This window comes from Staurois parvus, unplaced genomic scaffold (genome assembly GCF_062004578.1).
Source record: "Staurois parvus isolate SC_StPar_1 unplaced genomic scaffold, SC_StPar_1.0 ptg000886l, whole genome shotgun sequence".
In the NCBI taxonomy this organism is placed as follows: Eukaryota; Metazoa; Chordata; class Amphibia; order Anura; family Ranidae; genus Staurois; species Staurois parvus.
The window spans coordinates 4903323-4921029 of record NW_028318682.1 but is presented as its reverse complement, the minus strand read 5'-3'; the positions used below and the strand labels follow the sequence as shown (position 1 = coordinate 4921029).

Genomic DNA, 17707 nt, shown 5'->3' with positions numbered 1-17707 from the left:
CCATACATGATACCTAAAATAATTTGAATATATATGTTTTACCTTTCTAAGTATTTGTTTTGCAGCAGGCACCATTCAGACTGCAATCTACAATTACAATTACCCATTCCAATTTTAAATGAGAGGAAACTCAATCTGTCCCCAAAGACAAAAGGGAATACATTTTCCCTCATTAAGATAGAATGAAGAAGTACAGCTTTTAGATCATTAATCTTTTGTTAAAACAGAGAGTATTCCAATCTAGTTTACAATGGATAATGAGATCTACCAGCACAGTACAGACAGAGTAAAGGAGTTCAATGGTAACAACATATGCTTTCTTTTTATAACAAGAATTGTAATAGCAATACAAACAATTACTAAATAAGTATATGATTTTACATTTTGACCATAGATACACTTTAATCATGGCCATGGATTGGCAACCCCTAGCCAAATAGCCAAGAAAATGGCTATTATTGATTTTACAGATTTGGCTCCCATTGATTTCAATTGGGTTTAGATTCAATATCAGAACTTATTTTAATGTTTGCCAAACTATGCTTGAGCTGAACCTAGGTACATTCGGCTCATCACTAATAATATGGGGACACTCTGCTTAGAGGAAAAGAGGTCTAACCTAAGCATTCAGAAAGGCTTCTTTACAATAAAGTTGTGAAATGTAAAATAGACTTCCAAAGAAATTAATTTCAGTTAACAGCTGTTTGTGCTTCTAAATGCACTGAATAAAACTAGCTATTAATATTTATAGGAAACGACACCCTAGAATGTTCATCCAGAGAATATTAGATTACTTTTGGTGATCAGGAAAGATTTTTTTCTGCCATTTCTCCTAGACGCCTTTCCTCCTGGCAGTGGTGTTTTGATAGAAACGATGCTTGACGCCAGTATAAACTTGTGTAACACCTTTACACCCATATTTTTGCCATGCTTTTACAATATATGTTGCGTAATTTATGGTAAAATATGTACAGTATACATTGTTTGTTAGATATGATTCTGGCATGCTGTAACCATATACTGTATATATGCATTTAACCACTTGCCGACCGCAGATAGCCGAATGACAGCTTTACTGCGACCGGCCAGTTCTGGGAGGGCGTCATATGATGTCCTCCCAGAACGCGCCCTCTTGTGCCCCCGGGGGCACGCACCCGGCGATATCCGTGATCGCTGTGTCCTACGGATACAGCTGATCACGTGATGTGGTAAAAGGACAATCACAGCGGCCTTTTACCACATGATCAGCCATGTCCAATGACACAGCCGATCACCGGTAAATGTCACAGCGTGAGGAAAGTACTGCTGATAACCGGCAATTGTCAGAGGAGGGATCAGCACCGATCATCATTGCAATGCCTCATGGGAAATGTAGTTCCACAACAGCTGGAGAGCCGCAGTTTGCCCACCCCTGCTTTGGGGGAACCTCTGAGTTCACCCTTTGTGTGAATTTCTGCTGCCTCTTATTGGATGGGGGTGGATCACGGAGAGCAGACAGTGGTTTTAGTGTATGGTTGACTAAATCTACAAATTGGAACTCTTTGTAAGTACAGTAAATTGGTAAAGTCTTGAATTATTGAGTGAAACATACAAGGTATAATTAAAGGTTTGTGTATTTTAGATGTTGTCCCTAGCCCCTGAAGAAGAATGCTTCAAAACATGTTGGTTTTTCTCAAGAAAGCCATAGGTCTCCCAAAATCTAAAAGCATTATGACTTTTGATGGAACAGAGAGTGTGTAATTGTATCCTCTTATATGAATTGTCAGCCTTTATTTTATGTGTAGTGTTTTTTAAAACATTTTTTGTACAATAAAATTTGGTATTTTTTATCTAATATATAGTATACATTGGTGCATAAAAAGTCCCACCACAAAAATGTTGTTCACAAATACTGTTATCAACTGGGATGTTGGCACAAGTTCCTCCATGTTTTTTGATCTTTTGATAGGCACCAATGACATTGGAGCATGAATGGGTTGAATTAAAATAAACTTCTGTAAGTGGACTTTTTCTGGTTGCCATGCATAGAAAAAAAGAGTAGGTGTGAGGAGGGGTGAGACACTGAAATTTAGGTTTTATTCTGAAAATGTCGCTTACTCCTTAAAGAGGAACTAAATTCTGCAAGCTGTGCCAAGAAAAATAGGTAACAAATAGGTAAAAATAGGTAGAGGGCAAAGGACTAAATAGAGCATTGGCTGTGGTTTTTCTGCAGTTAATCTTTTTCCCCATTACTGACCTTCCATATCTTGTCCTCTGCTGTGTCTCTATATGGAAGCAGCCATATTGGTAAAGGCAACATTTTCTCATGTAAAAACCTCTAGCAGAAAAACAATGAGCAACACAGGAGTGACCACCAAATCTCACTCCAAATCCCCTGAGACTAGCAGCCAGAGGCAGCAGTGCCTTAGATCTCACACTGCAGATATACAACTATGAGGCTGTATAGACACAGGAGTGCCTAGGTACACTCACTTCCCGGAAAGTGCTTTGCTATTTTTCAGGAAGAATTAAAAAAACGTTCAAAAGAATTGAGGCTAAAACTTAGGCACAATTAGAATTTCTAGTTGTTCCCCCTAACATAACCAATCTTTTTGAGTTAAAATCTACTTTAAAAAATAATAGAATAAGGATTCATGTACACGGGAAGTTTGGAAAACACTTCTGAACGATTTAAACTGACTGTTGGAAAACGTTAAGGTTAAAAATGTTTGTTTAGCCACGTTTGCATAGCACGTTTATGCACGTTTGCGTTTAGAAGCGTTTTTTAAAAATAACCTTAGGAGACCTTCCAAAATGCCCAGAATGCACTGAAAAACAGTAACAAATTAACTATTTCAGACATTTTGACAGAAATAGAGAGAGCAGAAGCAGAGAGAGCAGTATGTGTTGAGATGACCTGTCTTTTCTGGTTGTATTCACTATGGATCCCATCATGAGCATAATGCAGCACGTTCTACCATTTTTTCCTTCACGTGAAACCTGGACCTGACTGCGCTGGTGTACCGGGTCCATTTGAATACATGAAAAACACTTTGCAAGCATTTCTGATGATGAAAAAAGGCTCTGGACAGCATCTGGATATGGAACAGTTAAAAAATGCTTCTAAACGCAAACGTGCATAAACACAGTTAGCCACGTTTACAAGCGCTTGGCATTTGAAACGCTGATAAAATCTAATCCTGAACACAAGTTTGGTGCATTCAAAAAAATGACTGTAAACTTAATTGCCTGTAAACGACTGTAAATGACAGTGTACATGGACACGTAGGAAAACATTAGGGAATTCAGAGGCTGCTAAAAAAAAAAACGCAGAAAAGCTCCTGAATGTCAGTTTATCAGCTGCAGTGTACATACATGAGCCCTAATAGAAAAGGGAGCCATAATCAGCTGTTGGAAAAAGATTCCTCAAGAGGTGAACAGATGATACAGAGTAATGTTGGCCCACAATAGCTCCTCATCATTCATTTCCCAAATGTAATATCTATGGAAAACTCACATGTATGTCTTATCCCAACACAGCCCAGGAATCTCCCATTCATTTATAATTGAACATCTCATATGTTGTATGTTACAAAATGATGACTTCTGACTTTTAGAGCAATCCTATTTTGTGCTACGTTTTAATGGGCAATGTGTTTATGTCTTAGGCTGTTTTCCTCCCTTTCTGCTGGCTCATTCAATTTTTGAGATATAAAAAGAAGCATGAAATATTCATTACTGGATGAAGTACACCAGGATTCCTGTGGAAAGGTTATCGGATTTTCTTGTGAAATAGCCTTTTTAAGATATGGCCCTACGTGTACAACTATAACACATAAGGTCCCTCTTCAGGATGAACAGCGGCATTGCAGGCAACTTTCACTTGCACTATACACTATACATTGGGGTTGATTTACTAAAGGCAAATGGGCTGTGCACTGAAAGTGTAGTTGCTCTAGATCCTAGGGGAGCATGTAAGGGAAATACAAATACAGCATGCTTGCACACGACTGGATAAAAGAAATCAGCAGAGCTTCGCCTCATTTCAGAGCTTCCCCTCAGATCAAAAGCAACTGCACTTGCAGTGCACAGCCTATTTACCTTTAGTAAATCAACCCCACTGTATACAGTTTATAGTGAAAAATTAAGTATGCTTGCAACCGGTTAAGCTATACAACCTGTTAACCTGTACACTTCATTCCCCCGATGAAGCCACGTGACTCGGTGTCGTAACACGTAGGGGAGGGGCTCTGATGTCACGACGCTTAAAGCAACATACAGCAAGTATTTAACAAGATTGGAAAACTTTACTGTGGATTCAAATTTTTACATTTCAATGCAGTTTTAACTTGCAATACATGTGAGTGCACTACTATATTTAATAAATTATGTTTTAAAATGGATAAGGCACTATATTTTTTATTACATTACATGGCCATTATACCTATGGAGAAAAATTCCTAAGGAAGCAAGGAGACCCCCTAGTGCAGTGGTTCTCAACCTGTGGGTCGCGACCCCTTTGGGGGTCGAACGACCCTTTCACAGGGGTCCCCTAAGACCATCAGAAAACACATATTTCCGATGTGTAAAGAGCAGCTACTGTGTAGAAAGCAGCTACTCTGTTAAAAGCAGCTACTGTGTTGAAAGCAGCAGTATTGGAGGTAAAACGACACTCATGAATTATAATTACTGGGTAAATAATTTTATGGTTGGGGGTCACCACAACATGAGGAACTGTATTAAAGGGTCACGGCATTAGGAAGGTTGAGAACCACTGCCCTAGTGGGAAGAAGGATACTCACGTCCACCTATCCGGCTCCAGAAAAACCCATAAGGAAGCAAGGAGACCCCCTGCTGGAAAGAGGGAACACTCTGTTCATCCATCCATCCCAGGGAAAGAGGAATCATCTCATCCATTTACCACTTAGCCCCATTAAAGGGATACCAGTCTTTTATGACCTCACTTAACGGTTTGGTCACCAGGTGAGAGCACAACCGATCAAGGTGTACAAATTTTTTTTATGATTGGCTGCACAGTTATTAATTTTGTATTGCAGCACTGGAAGAAGTGTAAAAGTCAAGGATTTAATAAGGACATGTTTGTAGCAATAATATAATTGCAGAGATATTGCTATGCACATTTGTGAAGCTGGATTGTTATTTATTTACACTTTTTTTGCAATTGATAGTGGAGTGCGACACTATTTCTTATTTCTAAGTGCACTGACAGTGTAGTTGCTCTAGATCCTAGGGTAGTGATGGCGAACCTTTTTGAGCCCGAGTGCCCAAAACTGCAACACAAACCAACTTTTTTATTTCAAAGTGCCAACACTGCAATTAACCACTTGCCTACCTGGACGCACTGACAGACGGCACTGATCGGTGGCACTGCTGGGCATCATTGATGGGTCGCACTGATGGGCAGCACTGATGGGCGACACTGCTGGGCACTGACAGGTGGCACTGCTGGGCAGCGCTGACAGGCGGCACTGCTGGGCAGCGCTGACAGGCGACACTGCTGGGCACTGATGGGTGACACTGCTGGGCACTGATGGATGATACTGCTGGACACTGCTGGGCATCATTGATGGGTGGCACTGATGGGCAGCACTGATGGGCCACACTGCTGGGCACTGACAGGTGGCACTGCTGGGCAGCACTGACAGGTGGCACTGCTGGGCAGCACTGACAGGCGACACTGCTGGGCACTGATGGGTGACACTGCTGGGCACTGATGGATGGCACTGCTGGGCATCATTGATGGGTGGCACTGATGGGCAGCACTGATGGGCGACACTGCTGGGCACTGACATGTGGCACTGCTGGGCAGCACTGACAGGTGGCACTGCTGGGCAGCACTGACAGGCGACACTGCTGGGCACTGATGGATGGCACTGCTGGGCATCATTGATGGATGGCACTGATGGGCGACACTGCTGGGCACTGACAGGCGACACTGCTGGGCACTGACAGGCGACACTGCAAGCAGTTAATCTCACCTCTGGCAGTGTCGGTGTGGCTTCCAACCCAGCAGCTCATTCCCATTCACTCTGAACACGTTGCCCCTGGCCCCGGAGCAGTGTGGGAGCCACTTCCTCTCTTCCGCGCCAATCCCCGGGTACATCACCCCTGGTGCCAGAGCCGCATTGGAGCCGTTTCCTCTCATCCACGCCCACCCAGGCCCCAGAGACATGTGGGAAATGTAGTTTGATGGGGATCCAGTGTGGACGAGATCTGGATGGCCGGTCCATGCGCGCTCATCCTGCTCTTCTTCCTGGCGTGCCCACTGAGATGGCTCTGCGTGCCAGCTCTGGCACGCGTGCCATAGGTTCGTCATCACTGTCCTAGGGGAACATATACAGTAAGGGAAATAAAAATACAGCATGCTTGAACATGAATGGATGAAAGAAATCAGCAGAGCTTCCCCTCATTTCAGAGCTTCCCTCGGATTGAAAGCAACTGCACTTGCAGTGCACAGCCTATTTACCTTTAATAAATCCACCCCACTGTATACAGTTTATAATGAAAAAGTAAGTATGCTTGCAACCTGTTAAGCTATACAACCTGTTAACCTGTACACTTCAATCAAACAGTGCCTACAGATAAATGTGATATGCTTGACCACTTCAAGTCCGGACACTTTTACCCCCTTCCAGTCCAGGCCAATTTTTCAGCTTTCAGTGCTATCACACTCTAAATGACAATTGCGCGGTCATGGAACACTGTGCTCATATGAATTTTTTAGCATTTTTTTGAGACAGAAAAAAACTTTGTTTTCAAAATGTTTGGAATTTTTCATTTATATAGCAAAAAAATAAAAATCTCAGTGGTAAGTAAATACCACCAAAATAAAGTGTTTTTCTTATAAAATTTTGCAAATAAACAATATTTCTTCATAAATCTTAGCCAAATGTATTCATCTATCTTTTTAGTAAAAAAAAAATAATAATAACCCAAATTCGTTTATAAGCAAAAATTATCATTTAAAAAAAATGTATTATACATTTTAATATTGTTATGTTTGTGGTTTTTTTTGTTTAACATACTGTCACTCTAGCAGTCCAGTGTCATCATAGTGACACTGTACTACTTGTGGGGGGGTGATGAAGGGTTTTTTTTTCCTTTCTTTTACACTGATTGCTTTTACACCCATAAAGGCTGTAAAAGCAATAATTTCTCCTTCTCTCTGGCTGCATTCCTGCAGCCATTGAGAAATACTGAGCAAGCTCTGATTGGTCACAGCTTGTCACATGGTACAAAGCTGTTGTGAATAGCTTTGTACCATGTGACCTCTGTGATCACAGATTTCACAAGTAGTAAGCAATGATGTCAGGAAGTGGCATCTTGTTTACTACTATTCATGTGATCACTGATTGGCCAATCAGTGATCACATGAAGCGGGACCTCACACAGTGATCTGTGTTCAGCTGTGTCCTCTGGAGCTCCCAGGGAGCGCACACAGGCAATAGATGCGGGGGGACGTTTAGAAAGATCCACCCACATCGGCAGCGCTCCCATCAGGCCATTTATTGGCATGGGCCGTACAGGAAGAGGTTATTATCAACTCATAGGAAATATGCCTTTGTAATCATTTATTCATCAAAAATACAGTTTACATATCCTGACTGAAATCGGGAACTTTTGGCATTGTATTGAAAATATGACTGATCATGCCAAAAAAACTGTCTTTATTTAAGGACAGTGATCATATGAAGCCATTGATAATCATATAGTTGTTTGGCTCCTTTTTAAATCATAATGATAACAGAAATCACCCAAATGGCCATGATCAAAAGTTTCCATCCCCTGGAATGTTTGGCCTTGGTACAGACACACAAGTTGACACACACGGGTTAAAATTGCAATTAAGGGTTAATTTCCTACATCTGTGGATTTTTCAATTGCAATTAGTGTCTGTGTATAAGTAGTTAAGGAGATTTTAGCTCTCAAATGGATGCACTTAGCAGGCTAGATACTGAGCCATGGGGAGCAAAAAAATAACTGTCAAAAGACATGTGTAACAAGGTAATGGAACTTTATAAAGATTGAAAGGGATATAAAAAGATATCCAAAGCTTTGAATATGCCAGTCAGTACTGTCCAATCACTTATTAGGACGTGGAAAGATCGGGGATCTCTTGATATCAAGCCAAGGTCACGTAGACTAAGAAAGATTGCAGCCATAACTGACAGAAGAATTGTTCAGGATATAAAAATTTCACAATTTCTACCAGGGTATGCACACTTTTGAGCACATCTGTATCAAGAAATCTTTGTATTCCATGAAACAAGTAAATATACTCTTGGCCATAATTGTCCACTAGGGATGAGTAAACAAGGCAAAGTTTAGTTCATTGGATATCTGCTAAACCCAGAACATCTGGAAACCCCAAACATAGCATTCAAATGCTACTGAAGTCTATGGCAACTGAATTTTCTACAAGGCATTGTAAAAGGCATAGTACATATCCCATAGGGGGTTCAGTGAGGAGTGGGTCCTTTAATGTAGCAACATTAAAATACTTAAAAAAACTATTGCCACTAAATCCAACCAAGATCTGAAATTCAAAAAAAGATATTCCACATCCCAAAGTCTACTGCAGAATCAGAAAAAAGTAATCAGATGGGACTTTTGAGGCACACCCTTCTTGATAGAACACATTTTTATTTTATCCATATATAAAAAAGAAGGTATTTAAGCAACATACATCATCCATTACATCTAAAATATGTTGCAACACTTTTTTACAATAAAAGAATATTTCACTCATGATATATCAGATTCAAGAAGTAATGTGCAGAGAATGGCCCGACGTGTTTCTTGGACAAAGTCCACTTCTTCAGGAGCCAATTTCTACATCAATATTCTGTGAAGGCAACCATCCTCTTCCTCCACTTGGACTGTTTGGAGGTGGCCGGTGTATCACTATATTGTTAGCTATATTACAGACAAGGACAATGCTGTGATTCTATTGAGGATCCTTCCTAGTAGAAACCATAGAGAAGTGCATGGTATATTCCCTCATGAGAGGATTTCCCTGATAAGTTAATACCCTCTGAATATAAAAACCACTCTTTGAGTTGGAAATTAACTGCTTGAGACCAAGACTTAATGATATATATTTACATAGTTACATAGTTAGTCTGGCTGAAAAAAGACAAAAGTCCATCCAGTTCAACCCCCCCAAAAAAAGTTATAATCATATACCCACAGTTGATCCAGAGTAAAGCAAAAACAAAAACAGAAAAGCTTGATCCACTTTGCTCCTGCAAGGGAAAAAAAATCCTTCCTGATCCCCCGAGAGGCAACTGGATATTCCCTGGATCAACTTTACCTATAAATGATATGTAAAGTCTTGTACCCACGGGTGGATTTCTTGTGCCTTTATGATTTCTACTAGGATCGGTTGATACACTACTATTTGTCACTTTTGTTTTTTTCTGAAGAATGCATATTCATGATAGCCGATGTTTCCACTCCACAGGCAGGTCGATATTTACCTTTACAGAATATTTATTCTCTCTTGAGAAGAAGAGATTAAGGGGGGGTATGATCAACATGTATAAATACATCAGTGGTTCATATAGTGAACTCGGTGTAGAGTTATTCACCCTGAGGTCATCACAGAGGACAAGGGGGCACTCTTTACGTCTGGAGGAAAAGAAATGTAATCTCCAAACACGGAAAGGTTTCTTCACAGTGAGAGCTGTGAAAATGTGGAATAGACTCCCTCAAGAGTTGGTTCTGGCCAGCTAAGTATATTGTTTTCTTGAATACACAGAATATAACTGAATATAACATTTATAGGTAAAGTTGATCCAGGGAATATCTGATTGCCTCTCGGGGGAACAGGAAGGAATTTTTTCCCCATGCAGGAGCAAATTGGATCATGCTTTGCTGGGTTTTTTGCCTTCCTCTGGATCAACTGTGGGTATAGGATTATAACTTTGTTTTTATTAATGGTTAAACTGGATGGACTTTTTTCTTTTTTCAGCCAGACTAATTATGTAAAAATTGGTTCCTGAAGAAATGGACTTTGTCCAAGAAACGTATCGGGCCATTTCTCTGCACATTACTTCTTAAATCTGATATGTCATAAGAGTGAAATATTATTTTATTGTAAAAAAAAGTGATGCAACATATTTTAGATGTGATGGATGAAGTATGTTGGTTAAATACCTTCTTTTTTATATATGGATGAAATACAAATGTGTTTTATGAAGAATGGTGTGCCTCCAAAGTCCCATCTGATTACTTTTTTCTGTTACTGCTATTGCCACTAAATGACATTTCCTAGCTGGCGGTTTGTTCTGTGTTTTTTTTTTTTAAAGCATGGGAACTCCCTCAAAGTCCATACCAAACCCTTATCCATGTGGTAATAACATGGTGTGATCTATACCAGGGCCTTATTGAGGCAGTTCAGCAATCCAGGAAAAGGGAGGGGGGCTGTGGGAAGGACATATCAGAATTTGGAAGGGCTGCATAGTACCCCTTTTCACTCATTTACAAAAAGAAAAACTAAAATAGCAGAAAAACACAGAAATAATGTGAAAAAGTTGTGTTTTTAAATAATAATAAAAATTGTTCCCAAGTGTATAACCAACACCAAACACGTAGTCCATCACCAATCAGATGACCGATCCCCGACGACCCATGCCAATGTGATCCTTTTCCAGTGATATTCCCCTCACAAATGACAGCTCTCAGGCTGGCTGCCGAATGTCAGCACACTGGCCAGGGATCCTGAATTATGTCATTGGCCAAATATGTACAATTATGTCTTCACATATTTGGTCAAAAATCCCCCCACTTTATTTCAATAGAAATGAATCCTGGTCTTTATTAGACCATTTCACAACTCATTTTTCTTTTTGAGCAAAAACATTTTGGTGGATTTTTTTGTGTGCTTCAGTTCTCCATTGTGGTCAAATATCTATTTCTGGTTCAAATTAATTGTTCTGAAAGAAGGCTTCTCATTCTCATCAAGCATTATATAATGCAGAATCTATAGCAGGATGGATGACTGCGAGCTGCCCAGGACCTGAAGCAGAAAAGCAGTCCCATAACATTTCTACCGCCATGCTTTACAGTTTGTATAGGGATTTTTCTATTGAAATGCTGTATTTGGTTTGAGCCAAACATGTCTGTTGTTACTGTTGCCAGACAATTCTATATTTGATTTATCAGTCCACAGCACACTTTCGAAAAGGCCTGGTCTTTGCCCATATGTTCAATGGCAAACTCTAGTTTTGCTCTAGTGTTCTTTTTGGCAAAGATTTTTTTCCTGGCACATTTCCCAGGTTAAATTGATGCAATCTCTGTAGATGCATGCAATTTGACTCCAGCTAATGCAAATTTATCTGCAGATCTTGCAATTAAATTTTAGGGTCTTTGGAGACTTTGTTCAGCACCAAACATTCATTTCTTGAGAAACATTTACTAGGTTAGCCTCTGTGCACCTTTATTCAGAGTGTAGACAATCTAATACAGGAGGTATGTTACTGGCTAGATCACCAGAGGGAAAACAGAAGGAAAAGGCCTAAAAGAAAATTAATGCAGCCGCCACAGCTAATGATTATTAAGCTTCAAAACATTCCATTTTTGGTTCTCGGTTTAATACCAATATAAACGAAATCATTAAACCTTTAAAAAATATAATAAAAATGTTTCAAAGTTGCCTGTCCCCACATGCTTGCACATGCGAACATAAACACGCCTTGGGTGTTCCTACATACGATAATGACGATTGTGGTACACATATTAGGTATTGCCATGCATGCTGGAGTGATGGCAATAATTCTAGGGCCATCATTCACAGCTAACGCTAAACTGATGACCTGTACAGACTTTTTTGCATCACCTATAGATAATTTTTGGTACTGTAGCTTGTTGCTGTTTCATGGGTACCCACAATTTTAAGGCTTGGCATGTTTGGTATCTATTTACTCAGACTAACCTGTTCTTTTGAATTTTGTTTTAAAAAAGGGTAATATATTGTGTTTGTGTGCACTAATATTAACTTACTGAAAATTCACATTTGATATACTGTTGCACTAATATCATGTAATATAAAAATATTGCAACTCAGAAAACATACGCTATATTGCCAAAAGTATTGGGACACTTGCCTTTTCATGCAAATGAACTTTAATGGCATCCCAGTCTTAGAGTTCAATATTGAGATGGACCACCCTTTGCAGCTTCAACTCTTCTGGAAAGGCTGCCCACAAGATTTAGGAGTGTGTCCATGGGAATGTTTGACCATTCCTCTAGAACAGTGTTTCTCAACTCCAGTCCTCATGGACCCCCAACAGGTCATGTTATCAGGATTTCCCTCAGATGAAACAGCTGTGGTAATTACTAAGGCAGTAAAACTGATCAAATCACCTGTGCAAAATAATGGAAATCCTGAAAACATGACCTGTTGGGGGTCCATGAGGACTGGAGTTGAGAAACACTGCTCTAGAAGCACATTTGTGAGGTGAAACACTGATGTCGGACGAGAAACCCTGGCTCGCAGTCTCCTCTCTAATTCATCCCAAAGGTGTTCTATGAGGTTGAGGTCAGGACTGTGCAAGTTCCTCCACCCCAAAAACTCGCTCATCCATGTCTTTATGAACCTTGCTTTGTGTACTGGTACACAGTCCTGTTGGAACAGTAAGGGGCCATCCCCCAAAAAAGCATGAAATTGTCCGAAATGTCTTGGTATGCTGATGCCTTAAGTATTCCCTTCACTGGAACTAAGGGGCCAAGCCCAACCCTGGAAAGCACAACCCCACACCATAATCCCCCCTCCAACAACCTTTACACTTGGCACAATACAGTAAGGCAAGCACTGTTCTCCTGGCAACTACCAAACCAAGACACATCCATCAAATTGTCAGGCAGAGAAGCGTGATTCATCACTCCAGAGAACATGTCTCCACTCTAGAGTCCAGGGGTGACATGCTTTACACCACTGCACCTGACGCTTTGCATTGCACTTGGTGATGTAAGGCTTGGATGCAGCTGCTCGGCCATGGAAACCCATTCCATGAAGCTCTCTATTCACTGTAGTTGTGCTAATCTGAAGGCCACATGAAGTTTGGAGGTCTTTGTGACGATCGCGGCGTCAGACCCCAGCCCATCTCACCAAACTCGTGACCGAAGGACTAGCCAATCTAAAACCACGATGTCACGTGCGTAACAATGCCACACCCAGCTGCACCCTGCACAAAGATTTTCCAGCTCACTGGACCACAATTGATGTACCAGCAGCCTGAGTGCGATTGTTACTGGGTCAGGTTAATTACGCAATTAACCCTTCACACTGCCACCACCTCCTTTTTGTACTGAGAAAGAGGAAACCTGGCAATATCAGCAATAACACTATGATGGGTAAAAAAATCATCTGTATACCACTGTCACTGCAGGCAGGTTATACAGAGGGTTAAACACACACAGTAGCGCTCTTCAGTGGCAGGAATTCGTATTTTGTATTAAAGAGCTTTAGAAACAGTTTAATACTTTCAGAAAGTAAGATTTATTACTAAAAGGTCAAAAGAGTGCAATAAAAATATTTACAGAAAAAGATGTAGCCAATATATATATATAAATATAAAGAGAACAATAGCACAGCAAAGAGATAACAGAGAGGAGTTTAAAGGGTTAAAGTACTTGCCAGTCAGCCTTGGTTTAAGCAGTTTCAAGTCTTATGAGCCCAAAAGGATTTTTCTTGTCTCTCACTGTCAATTTCGATGTTAAAAAAACAGGAGACTCTTCTTTTCTCTCTCACAGCTCAAATCAGCCTAGCTTTTCTAGCAAATCCACAGGGTGTCTCCCTGGAGCAAAAAACCAATTGTCTCCTTTTGGGGAGGGAGGTGTAGGTGGAGACCTAAGTTATGACTAGAAACTCTCATAGCTGCTATTATGATTCATGTCTCATTCTCGGGGCATTTGCCAGCCTGGGCACTAGTATATTAATACTCAGCAGCATCTGCGGAATGGTTGGAGATGAAACATGTCATATACACTTGAATGGTTCAGGAGATATACTTTCCTGCCCTCCTATATATGCCAGCTAGTGAAGGTAATATACCAAACGATTTGTATTAACTTGACCAATCTGACGATATGCCTGGTTTTTATGTAAGTCTCTTATATTCCAAGATATGAAATCATAGGGGAAAATGGATGTTGAATGTGGTGTCTTGTTTTATGCCTTCTCTGGAATGTCTTTGAACTCCCGTGAAGGACCAGACAGATAGGCCCCGACTCCGTTGGGGTTTTATAGCTTGGAGCTCTCCTGTTGTGCCTGGTTTGCCTGTGACCTCTGTTATCACCACATGCCACTCAACAGTGAGGGAGGGGGGATGATTGGAGGAGAAAGTCTGCTTTGGGAGGGAGAGAGGTGAGACAACATGGAAAATTCTTAACAAAATGGAGGTCCGCGTCCATCTCTGTGGGCACGATTGCTACAGTCTTTAGCTATTGACTCTGCAGACAGTTGGCGACTTCTGCGCACTGTGTGCTTCAGCATGCACTGACCCCGCTCTGTCATTTTACGTGGCCTACCACTTCGTGGCTGAGTTGCTGTTGTTCCCAGTTGCATCCACGTTGTTATAATACCACTAATAGTTAACCGTGGAATATTTAGTAGCAAGGAAATTTCACAGATGGACTTATTACACAGGTGGCAACCTATCACAGTACTACGCATGAATTAACTGAGCTCCTGAGAGCGACCCATTCTTTCACAAATCTTTGTAGAAGCAGTCTGCATGCCTAGGTGCTTGATTTTATACATCTGTGGCCATGGAAGTGATTGGAACACCTGAATCCAATGATTTGTAGGGGTGTCCTAATACTTTTGGCAATATAGTGTATATTGTTTTGAAGTTTTTAGGTTTATTCCAGGCCTAAAAAGTGCATTTTAACATGTTCTTGAAGCGAAAGGGTTAATACACCAAACAGCAAACATTTTAGGCTACATATGTAAAATATTAAAGCAAACAAAACCATTTACATTCCTATTTTAATTTTCTAAAGAAATACATGATGAAACCTGATTGGTTACTGTGAGCAGTAATTACTTTTGTAAGTATTTTTTTCTCCTACTTTTAAGAAATAGCCAATTTGAAAGATTCATATGCAGATTTTTTTTCTTTCCTTATAAATTTTTACACTTTTGCTAATTTTTTTATGAATTTTCTTGGCTCTCAGAACTATATTATGCATGCATGCAGCTCTAAAGATGAGAAATGACTGCATTTGCTAAAAGTAATAAACTAAGTGCACTAATATGTTATGCAAGGCAGCTGCTTTTAAACCAATTTTATACTCTAAATGGAAAATCACCATAAGATCATGAGTCACTGAGGCTTCTGCGTTTTGACAGGACTGGCAGCTACACATATATAGATATACTGTGTATATATATATATATATATATATATATATATATATATATATATATACACAGTGCACCAGTATTGCCGCCTTCTGGCAAGAACATGAGTTGCAGCACAGCCATTCAGATACTGGAAGCAAATGGTAGATGTTATCCAGTTAAACAGAAAATCCCAACTAAAGTGTATCTAAAGATACATCAGACTGCTCGGGACAACTCAGTGACTAATACGCTAATACTCCTGGTTTGCAGCACTGAGATCCTTGTTTCAAATTTCAAAACAGGACAAGACTGCATGGAGTTTGCCTGTTCTCCCTGTGCTTGCCCTATTAGGTGTGTGTATGCATGACCGTAAAGCAGAACTAAGTTCATAGTTATGCTCATCTCCAGCTTCCAGTGATGCAGTAGTTACATCCTTCCCTGGCTGCTGTCATCTCCTCCCTGGCTACTTCCAGAAGCTGGCTTTGCAGCAGAATGACTGGCCAGTGGTGGAAAGACACCATCCTACATAGGAATCAGCCATTCCAGTGCACAGCTGGAGTGTGCCAGGAATGCATACTGAGCAGCGCATGCCCAGCTCAGTGTTCATTCAATAGAAGACTGTGGGCAGATAAATATTTAGTATTGCAGAAGAGTCATTGCATAGCTCTTCTGCAATAAAGAGCTGCTGGCTTGCAGTTTTCTAGTAATAAAGGAAAAATGGTAGAAAGGTAAATCAGGGAGGAAATTAAAAATGTACAGGGCATAAAATACAAGTAGCAAATAAATAGCAGGCATTAAGAGAGCATCAGTATATGTGAACAGCTGGCCTGCAGTAGCAGGATTCAAATGTAGGTGGCGCTCATCACAGCTTTCAGGCTGCTGTAATCGATAAGGTATTGTCTGCCCTACTAAATGAAATGTGCATTTTGTTACCTATACTTTGTAACAAGATCTGAAAATTACCCTTCTTTTTCCTTCCCAGGCAAGTTGGTAATGACTGTACACATGAAGACATCTGATTGCTTTGATGAACTCCTTCAATGAGGCAGCGTTTACCAGTGTGATACGTGAAGGGGAATCCAAAGCTGGGGTAAAAACTCCATTCAGCTCCATCAGCTAAACCGCTTCCTGAAAGATACAGAATAAACATGTTTTATTCATTTTCCAAAATTGTCCAGCTTTACTCCACCTGGTCTATCAGCACTTATCTATCCTGATCCTACTCTAATCATACTCTACACTAATTATACCCTACTCCAGTCATACGCTACTCTAATTATACTCTAGTCATATCATACCTTTTTCCAATTATGTTATATTATAATCATAGAGTACTCTAATTAGACTCTACTTCAATTATATCATACTCCTATCATACTCTACTCTAATCATACTCTACACTAATTATACCCTACTCCAGTCATACGCTACTCTAATTATACTCCAGTCAAATCATACCTTACTCCAATTATATTATAATCATACAGTACTCTAATTATACTCTACTTTAACCAGTTGCTGAACACAAATAGCCGAATGACGGCTGCACTGCATCCGGCCAGTTCTGGGAGGCCGTCATATGACGTCCACCCAGAACGCGCTCTTCTGCACGCTCCCGGGGGCGCGCACCCAGCGATCTCCGTGATCGATGTGTCCTATGGACAAAGCTGATCATGTGATGTGGTAAAAGACCAATAACAGCAGCCTTTTACCACGTGATCAGCTGTGTCCAATGGCACGCCGATCACCGGGAAATGCAATTACCGGTTCTCGGCTTTAATTTCCTCACGCTGTCAGAGTGTGAGGAAAGTACTGACAAGAACCGGCAGTTGTCAGAGCACGGATCAGCACCGATCATCAGGGCCAGCCAGCTTGCTAACAACCGAATTAACCTGTCTAACAGTATGCGTTTATAACAGGGGTTTAGTTAGCACACATTTGCAAATACATACGTAAGCCACAGAGCCACGGCACGGCAAATGTGTGCTAACTAAACCCCTGTTATAAACGCATACTGTTAGACAGGTTAATTCGGTTGTTAGCAAGCTGGCTGGCAAGTTGTCCAAGAACATTGTTCTGTCCCCCTTATTCACTATGTGATGCCTGTTTATGTGTCCTTGCTTCATAAGCCAGTTATAGACTTGGGCGGGTGGCCACTTTTATTGCATGTTTGAGTTTTTGGTACGTGGGTGCACTAGGACCCTGGTTGCCATTGTGCTACATGCTGGGGTCCAGTGCACTCCTTTGCCTTTAAGAGGGGTGGCTCCCTCAGGTTCACCTGCCCTTGATCTATCCATTAAATGCATGTGCCTCTATTATGGGGACTCACAAATTGTAGAGTTAGGACCACAGATTATC

The 17707-nt window shown here is 40.7% G+C and overlaps 1 protein-coding gene across 1 annotated transcript in view; it reads right to left on the bottom strand.

Moving 5' to 3' along the window:
* The window catches only part of SPATS1 (spermatogenesis associated serine rich 1), a 75648-nt gene that overhangs the window by 41815 nt on the left and 16126 nt on the right, over positions 1–17707 (bottom strand). Inside the window, exon 4 of the mRNA XM_089656086.1 lies at positions 16313–16477. Within this exon, the coding sequence (XP_089512212.1) occupies positions 16313–16477 (165 nt within the window). The remainder of the gene's footprint in view (positions 1–16312; positions 16478–17707) is intronic.